The 10,117-nt window shown below is 37.9% G+C and overlaps 1 protein-coding gene across 1 annotated transcript in view; it reads right to left on the bottom strand.

Annotated features, from left to right (window-relative positions):
• Positions 1–517: 517 nt before the first annotated feature.
• The window catches only part of LOC145687806 (prolyl 4-hydroxylase subunit alpha-1-like), a 566,529-nt gene continuing 556,929 nt past the window's right edge, over positions 518–10,117 (bottom strand). The window contains exon 12 of the mRNA XM_081761230.1: positions 518–852. Coding sequence (XP_081617356.1) covers positions 767–852 — 86 coding nt within the window. The 3' untranslated portion in view covers positions 518–766. The remainder of the gene's footprint in view (positions 853–10,117) is intronic.

Below are 10,117 nucleotides of genomic sequence, written 5' to 3'. Positions count from 1 at the left end.
GTTCCCATGCATATTTCTTGAGTCTATGTTAATTGGCATAGGTGTATCGTCATAATAAAGAAGTGAAATATTAACATCAGATGGGTCATATAATTTCTAACAGTATTCAATGAAAGTAGGCGCAGTGCAAACATTTATTCAAATATTTTTCGTACGTTGCAAGTTCTACGAGAACGTATAGATTCTGCACTTAAAATGTACCAAACTCTTGTGTCTAAATAAGATTAACATCTAACATCAGTTGAAGTAGAAATAGTCTATATGGACTGGTAAAAAAAAATGTTAAAAAGGTGTTTTAAATCCTCATTTTATTTGTAATAGCGCTAAAGTTTATATCTTTCAAACATCCAGTAAACGATGTTCAAATTCGCTATTGGAACAATTTTCATTACTCAAAGTGTGTTACTTCTGTTTTATTATTTAGACGACACAGCGTAATTTAAAACGGTCCGGTAATAGTTACAAACAAAATGGGATTAGAGACTGACATATTGTAATAAGCATAAAACATACTATGACAAAATAGAATTTATTTTTATAAAAAATACATTTCGCGAATATACAATGACTATATACATACATGGAACATATACAACGAAATCTTAGTTCAGTTACGACTTGAAAACGTTTACGTATACTCATTGACCGACGAATTTGATTCAATTGAACATTACTTTACGATTAGATTATTTGCTTTGAAATGTGACCCGTGTTTTTCCATCAATTGAGTCTCTATTATACACAACACTGTTCACACTCAACTTAGTTATGGCCATAAAAATGTGTCATTTTCTTGGAGTCCACAAGGTGCAGTTAGAAATTGATCATTGTAGCGGATCCACTTGTTTGAAACTAAAATATACAATACAAATTGCCATATTAGTAAAAATATTACAAGTTACCTTATTGTTCATTACATATAGGTATATTACTAAATATTAACTCTTGTCGCTACTATTAAACTAGTGAAAGACCAACAGGAAGAACATGATAAATCAGTCATTTTCTTTAATGTCCATGATAACTCCCGAGATATTTAAGGAAGAAATATATGCTCTCAGCCAAACAACATCGTAAGCGCCGAACTCCTATCGGTTCTTCTGTAAAATTTGTAAAATGGTGGTTATCATGTTCATCTCCTGAGTCCTTCAGATAGTTTTGAAGCTGTACCATTACTCGGTAATTAACAGAGTATTTTTCTCAATTTCTTTTTGAAAAAAAAATATTAAAGACAAGGTGAGTGATACGGTGGTAAGCGTTCAACCTTAGTGCCACGGGTCCCTGGTTCGATCCCAGACCACGCAAGTTTGTAGTTGTATCGAGCATACAATAGAGTATATAAATATATTATATATATTAATGTTTTGTATTCTTGCATATAATTAGTTTCATTAATTTGCATGTAGGGTATCGTTACTTTTTGTATATGAATATTTGGAATACAAATATAAATAGAAAAATAAAGGATTAGTTGTGCAAGCAATAATGCAGACTGAAAGTATTTGAGAACAAGATCCTGAGACGAATATTCGGACCCAAGAGGAACGGGAATGGGGAATGGCGGAAACTTCATAACGAGGAACTACATAATTTATATGGTTTACCCAACATTGTTAGGGTCGTCAAGTCTAGGAGGCTTAGGTGGACAGGTCATGTAACTAGAATGGAAGAAAGTAGAGATGGTTTCAAAGTATTGACTGGAAGACCAATCGGAAAACGACCATTAGGAAGACCTAGGCGCAGATGGGAGGACAATATTAAGATGGATCTCGCAGAGATTGGAATACAGAGTAGAAACTGGATGCAGTTAGCTAAGGATAGAAGTCAGTGGAGAGCTTTTGTGAACGCGGCATTGAACCTCCGGGTCCCATAGGCCATAGAGTTAGTTAGTTAGTTATAATGTAGAGTTAAGTTGATTTATGCGTATATTATTATTGTTGTTGTTTTATATAATTGTTAACTGTGTTAAGGATATAACTAAGACATAACTTTATTATTCTTGAACATCAATCTGTAAATAAATTCAATGTAAAGCTTTACGCTAGTTAAAAGATATAACAAAATGCATATGAACTTTCAAAACTCATCTCTCTCGGAAAGCGCAGCATATAAAAAAGGGTAAAAGTTTAAAGACAAGAGTCTTTGTCTACAGCGAGAAAGTACGCTTGGTTTGATGCATATGGGGCATAGTTGCTAACCGTAACAACCAAGTTGTAAGTACATATGGCTGCAGTTGGGATACCTAAAGCAATACGAAAGGTATGGTTGACAATATTGCTAAGGTAGGAGACATTGTAACGAGGAGACCCGATGTCGGGAGCAGCTATTGTTGTAAATGTTTGCAGGAGTTCATACATACATGTGAAAATCTCCAATACAAAGAAGTGTTAGAAAATACGAACCTGCCCAGTTTTCACACTTCTAAAGTCGATAGATTGGGTTTCCAACGATTTTCTCCGCCAGCCAGGACGGATCTAGAATTTTGAACTTCTCAGCCGCTTTTGAGAAGAGAAGAAGAGAGAGAGCTATTCTTACCAAAACCCTATTTGTAAATATGCTTCCACAAATAATTCTTTATTGATGTAAAAATTTTCTTGGAGTTTTCGTAATTGTAGCATGTAGCATAGTTTAGTCGTATTCTTGTATGTGTAATGAATTGACAAAAGAAATGCTTATTTCGATTCTGGGTAATAACTCAAGCAGTCTAAATCTGGGGAAGAGACGTGGTACCCGGAAGAGTGACGATGATCAGGCCTAAGCAGAAGACGTCCTGGGTAGAGAACCAGCACCGACCTCGACAAAATCATTTATAATAAAGTAATTATATAATGACAGCACTTCGCATGTTTACCATATGTGCATTTGTATATATAGTTAATTTTGTTAGTGTGTTTAATATCATGGAATGTTTAGTTCAACCAAAAACATTAAAAAACTTCGTGACTACATCAATTGCAAAAATCTCCCATGCAGGTGAATTACCACTAAGAAAACTTACCAGACGGCAGCACCGACTTAGCCTCGTGAGAGAAAGGCAAAGAACTTTGCTACAATTTGTGTATATAGTGTTTACATTTAATTTTTGTGTTTATTTTTCTAATTTATCATAAGTGTTGTATATCAATAGAAAAGCTTGATTCTCGCAAACAATGGAGTGAGTGACAGAATTTGAATGTAAAGTGTCAGTTTTGTGCAATCGACTTAGAAAGCAAACAAGGTGTGTTAGTTAGGTTAAACAAGTCAACGACCGGTGGTGAAAACCCCCTCTCACGGAAACACCCAAGTCGTAAGAAAAGTGGTAGCTTTGAGGCGAGCCCAAAACTTTTGCAGCTACAGGTGTGTTCTTAAAAGACAATAGCAGAAGCAACTTGAGAGATTCGTGATTGAGACTTCGGACAGTAAAGTAGTACTCTTCGTGTTCCGTTCTCAATGTTACTTAGTACTATAAGCTGAGAGATTCGCGATAAACTATATCAATCATGTGCAGCGATACTGAAATTTAATAGTTTGTTGTTTGATCTTGCATTAGATCAAAACATTTTTAGAAACATGTTCAAAATTACTTCTATATTTTATCACGGGTGCAAGAACTTAAAAGTTCAAAAAAAGAAACTGCGATCAAAAGCTACAAAAGGTACACGGACTAACAGTAGAGTCAGTGTCATATTCCCTTAGTTATTAGGGTGATGAAACTAGGTAGACGCTATTATGCCACTTAACAGGCTGGATCGCGAAAGTTAGGCGAAACACGCGTTCTGACTACGCAATTAACGGAAAATATGTTCACCGTGATACAAAATAAGGGAAAGTAAAGTTGTTCCCTAAAGACTAGCTTCTTACTGCAAGAAGGACTAGTTCTAGCAGTAAGAAAGCTGTAGTCCATTTAAGCGTCGTGACAAGCCTCCAAGTCTGCAAGACGTCTCGTTTATGGGAAGAAAACGATGCCTACGTGGGACGTATGTCTCGTTAATTGGGAAAATAACGGGACCAACGTGGGAATCCAGGAAATGGAGTCCATCAGGAACAACCAGGAATCAGGAGAAAAAACAGATGTGATGGAGTGACGTGCACGAACTTTTAAAAATATTAAAAGGCCTATACGTATGTACACCAAGAATTTCGGCAACATTAGTGTAAATTGATGGCAAAAGTATATATATATCGTGTAGCAAAGTGTACATATCATTATCGTGTGCTAGCGACTAACTAAATTTGTTGATCCCAATGAATTTCGAGTGCATCATTTCTACACCAGAGTCTGTCCAGGTATGTAAGGAATTTCAGTAACATGTATTTCTTTCAGCTGTCTTGAAGTTGTCGTAACCCGGCAAGACATGGTTAGTAGGGTGGAGTGAAAAAAACTTTTTTTCACCAAGCAAAACGCCTGGGGTCGAAAAAGTTGCGTAGTGACCTGGTGACAACGGGTGTAAAATATTTCCTTGATCGGTTGATATCTTCAGGTTGCGCATGTGCACTAAAGTTTGGCGAAAATGAGGAAAATTTGAAAAAATAGGATATTTTAATTTATTTTTTATTTATTTTTTTTGTCACCAAGCAAAACGCCTGGGGTCCAAAACGTTGCGCAGTGGCCTGGTGACAACAGGTGTAAAATATTTCCTTGATCGGTTGATATCTTCAGGTTGCGCATGCGCACTGAAGTTTGGCGAAAATGAGGAAAATTTGAAAAAAATGAAATATTTTAATTTCTTTTCTTTTCTTTTTTTGTCACCAAGCAAAACGCCTGGGGTCCAAAAAGTTGCGTAGTAGCCTGGTGACAACGGGTGTAAAATATTTCCTTGATCGTTTAATATCTTCAGGTTGCGCATGTGCACTAAAGTTTGGCGAAAAGGAAGAAAATTTGAAAAAAAAATGGGATATTTTAATTTATTTTTTTTATTTTTTTTGTCACCAAGCAAAACGCCTGGGGTCCAAAAACTTGCGCAGTGGCCTGGTGACAACGGGTGTAAAATATTTCCTTGATCGGTTGATATCTTCAGGTTGCGCATGCGGCATCGTCAGGTTCAGGAAGACTCCGGTCCAAGGTCCCAATTTGACACGTAAGCTGACTATTCGGATTCCAACGATGGCATCGATTGCGCGCAGTCTGCTAGTGCTGAGACAACTGACCAATCAGTAACCTTCGATACCCGGAAATCCACAAAGCAGTCGCCCAGTACCAGTCTCAAACTCCCCACGTTTGCCCAGGTGTTAGAAAGATATGGGATTGCTGACAGGCCTGCCGCAGCGATTGCTTCTGCTATTCTGCACGACACAGAAAGGACAAAACGATGTCTGTTGAAATGATGGCTGGTGGAAAATTACATCGCAGGGAGATTGTGGAGGAACACGTGTCCCTAATCAGTGAACCAGGGTCTACATACTTCGGACACGTTACACCAAAATTCGGATCTGCTATAGCAATTACGAATGCAATCCTGGAATACGCAACCGTCGTGAACATGGAGTTGTCGGGACTGCAGGCGATCGGCAGCGACGGTACTGCTGTCAACACAGGAAAGGAAAATGGGGTTATTCATTGCCTGGAAGTTCAGCTGGGCAAGCCATTGCAGTGGATAGTCTGTTAGCTCCACTTCAATGAGCTTACCCTACGTCATCTAATCGAGTATCTAGAGGGTCCTACGAGTAGCCCACGAGGGTATACGGGACCACTCGCAAAGAACCTTCATATTTGCGAGAACCTTCCTGTCCTGGAGTTCCAGCCTATCCAAGGCAGTTTTCCCGACGTCGTCCCAGACCTCAGCACCGACCAGCAGTATCTACTCGACATCTGTCGGGCTGTCGCAACCGGGCAATTCCCGCAAGGGCTGGGAGGAAGAAGTCCTGGCATGTTGTCCCATTCACAATGGTTGACTACTGCAAATCGAATCTTGCGGCTGTATGTGGCGAGTGAAATCCCATCTGAAAACCTAGTCATCCTGTCCACGTTCGTGGTCTGCGTGTACGCTCCAATGTGGTTCAATATCAAGCGCCATTGGAAGATCACGGATGCACCAAAGAATCTATGGCATTCCATGCAGTTGTCGCAGTACCTCGATCCGGAACTGAAGAAGGTCGTTTACGACACCATGCAGAGAAACGCCTTCGCCGCATATCCCGAAAACCTCCTACTGGCGATGCTGCATGACGAGAGACCTCATATTCGTACTTCGGCCAACAAACGAATACTGAAGGCAAGAGAGGCTCCTCCTGGTCCTGGCGGCTCGATTCGAACCTTCGAAGTTCCGCCGTTGAACTTCAGCGCCAAGGATTACACAGACATCATCTTTTGGCAAGACCTCGCTGTCACCAAACCACCACTCGTTATTGGACTGCCAGAAGATAGCCTGGATCAAGATCAACTTCAAAATCTGTGGTGGAAGGATCTACCGTGCCATACGCAAGCAGTCGAACGATGCATTCGTGTGGTGACAGAAGCTGCAACTCAAGTCTGTGGACAGGACAGGCGCGATGGTTTTTCATCCGGGCACGTCTTCCGAATCGGCTCGCGATGCCGAAGTTTGAAACTAAGAAAGACTTTGGCCCCTGTTAATCATTAATTAATTAATGAATAATTAACTAATTGCTTCTTAACTTACTCTTACAAACAATACATGAATGTTGCTAACAGAACTTCAGTGCACGAATTGGGCTTAATGGCATAATAGAATTTATTGGTAAAGCAAAAAAGGATGTTACTTCAGTGCGCATGCGCAACCTGAAAATATCAACCGATCAAGGAAATATTTTACACCCGTTGTCAACTTTTTGGACCCCAGGCGTTTTGCTTGGTGACAAAAAAATAAAAAAAAATAAATTAAAATATCCTATTTTTTCAAATTTTCCTCATTTTCGCCAAACTTCAGTGCGCATGCGCAACCTGAAGATATCAACCGATCAAGGAAATATTTTACACCCGTTGTCAACAGGCCACTACGCAACTTTTTGGACCCCAGGCGTTTTGCTTGGTGACAAAAAGAAATAAAAGCAAATAAATTAAAATATCCTATTTTTTTTAAATTTCCCCCATTTTCGCCAAACTTCAGTGCGCATGCGCAACCTGAAGATATCAACCGATCAAGGAAATATTTTACACCCGTTGACACCATGCCACTACGCAACTTTTTGGACCCCAGGCGTTTTGCTTGGTGAAAAAAAGTTTTTTTCGCTCCACCCTAATGGTTAGCAATAACACCCATGTTGTTGTATGTGTGTGAGCGATAGTGTTGTATCTATTAACCTGAGGATCCTGTAAGTTAGTCTCTCATCTCAAAAGTCAAGTTCATAATAATTCATTTTGTTCTATTAATCTATGCTAATCTATTAATCTATAAATCTAATCTATCATTTTGTTTAACATTTGCTCTACCGAAATCAAACTGTGCTCTATCGATTTTACTTAAGTATTTTGCATTAATATTCTAATAAGTTCAAATTAATATTCAATTTTTTTTCATTTCCATTCTCTTAATTATTCATATTTTCCCCCATTCACATTCCATTTACCTTTTCACCATACACATCTACATAGTGGACAACACCGTGTCCGTGAATTTTCTCTAGATTCTTTCGTATTCCCATTTCAAAAATTATTTGGTAACTATTTACTTTCATTTATCATCTGCTTCTTTTAGTCTAAACAGCATAATCGTGAGACATAAAACTAAAAATTTCATTTCATATTAACGACAAATTGGGTTATGGAAAAAAATAAAATACTACGCATTGACAAAGTTTATGCTTGGATGCCCACCCACTAGTTCTGGTTATGAATAACCATGCGTTGGTTGCAATGTTTGCCCCACGCATGGGCAGAGTTATGGGGCATGGGGGCATTGCCCACTGTATATACCATATGCGTACTTTATTTGAATTTTGAAAAGCAAATTAGCTATCAAAACGTTTGCATATCAAAATGCAAATTATATATTATTTATAAGGTTATATATTATTTATAATGTTATATATTATTTATAAGGTTATTTTTAAGGTTATTATGTTAGTTAAGCATTTTATTCATGTAAATCAGCTTATTAAAGCCAACATTCTACATATTATAAGCGCCTGACATATCAGTTTCTTTGAGTAAATATTGGAGAGATTCGCAAAAGCAACGAGGTTTTTTCTGCAAGTTTCAAAATCATCTCCCATCTGCTAACCAAACTCTTAGCCTCCATCGAAATACTCCTGGACATCAGAGAGGAGAGTACAACTGTTTCCATCTAAACATAGCACTCAGGTCCAGAGATGGTATTATTTTAAGATACCTATGATAAGACAATGCTACTAGTTCAACTCTAATGTAGTTAAATACGAGTAAGAAACGCTTGTGTTCAGCGCCAGGAAGACGTGAACAATTCCTTTGTATGTTATACTGATTTTCACGAAGCTTTGCACCCCTTGTAAACAACGCAGACTGCAGTGCAGAAATGTTGCCAACTAATTAAACAAAAAAATGTTATATGCAATTTTGTGCTAAGAAATAAATAAACAAACTGAAGGGGGAAAACAATGAGATTAAAAACAAAATGGCATGGGCTTGTAATAGGAGAATCAGGAACCATTTTCTCTTGTTTGCAGTGGCGTACGCACTGCTCTCCTGAATCTTTGAACTACTATGTAAACGCATACACGCACCACGGGGAAGAAGGGCAGAACGTTGAATTTCTTCTACCAGTGTAAATTACAACTAAAACTTACTATCCCCACTCCTAACGTTTCCTCTAGCTGAGAATCTGCCTAAAATGTTAGGATTCAGAGCCACTATTACATGATGACTTAGTGTTCCTACTAGCAGATCTATGGTTGGATGGATGGATTAAAGTTTATCGTCCCCTTCAACAATAAGGTTTTGTGAGATTTGGAACTACAGCCAAACGAGTGATTCGAACTACATGAATTTCCTCCGGAAATCGAACGCGGGTCTCCAGCCCGACGACGAGTACGCGGATCATATAGCAACAGGAGTTAATTATCAGATTTAAAAACATGTGCAGTTGTACTCACGACTTCTATTCAAAATTGAGGTCTTGGGGGGCCGCGGTGGCTCAGTGGTAGAGCGTTCACTTCTGGCACATGGGATTCCTGGTTCGATCTCAGCTCGCGCCAAGTGAACTTTGTGGTGGACAAACACCGTGTGCGTGGGTTTCCTCTATGTCCTTCAGTTTCTTCCCACTTTCTTCATTCCACCACTTCATTCATGTTTTCATAATCACAGTCCCCTTTAGCGTAGCCTGCATAATCGTGGGACGTAAAACTCAAAAGATTGTATTTAATTTCATTTCAAAACTGAGCTCCTTGTACGTTTCCATTACAGGCGAGCGAGTGTTTGGAACAAGCAATTGTTCATTCTGCAAGAACTTGAAAACTACTGAGTTTACTTATTTATTGAATAGAGAATTTATTATTTCCTTTCCTTTGTTATATGCAATAAAATACCTATAAAATATATTTTGAATCCTCGTGACTTATCCTTTCATTTAATATCTAACATAAAAGTTACACCATAAAATAATATCAGTCATGAGAGTATGAAGACTCTATCGACATCCAAGAAACTTTTTAGTTTCTACATAGGAATAAGGACATATTATTTAACATACACATAGTACCTCCTCTTACTTTCACTGCAGCCAGAAAAAAATAAGACTCAAAAGTTATGAATATTCCTATCCAATATTATAAAAATTCTTAAATGTTCAAGATTCCTTTGTACATTATTTCATTTCTGGCACCGAATATTCGGTTTTTGCATCTTTTAGATGTGCATTTATTCTGATCGCATTTTAAAAAAGTGATATACAAATTATAACTGAAAAAAATAGCCTCATATTACTTCGTAATGAATCACTAAAACAGGTTTTATCCTCTTTAATTTCTCTCTATACCCCTTACTATCTTTCTTTCTTTTTTTCTTTTAATTCACTATTTCCTCATCCCTAATGAAAGGTCAAACAAAGATCTGAAATACTATAAGGAACTTACTATCTTCAATAAGAACAGCGAGTTCACTTGATTTCTCTTTTTCATTTTCTTAGCCCATTTTCATGAAATGACACAACTGTTTAACAACCATTCTTTGTGGAAAACTGAAAAATAACTATGAGTTAGCAACATTGGA

The sequence above is a fragment of the Thermobia domestica genome, chromosome 6, assembly GCF_964235325.1.
Source record: "Thermobia domestica chromosome 6, izTheDome1.hap1.1, whole genome shotgun sequence".
Classification (NCBI taxonomy): domain Eukaryota; kingdom Metazoa; phylum Arthropoda; class Insecta; order Zygentoma; family Lepismatidae; genus Thermobia; species Thermobia domestica.
This window is presented reverse-complemented; position numbering and strand designations above follow the sequence as displayed.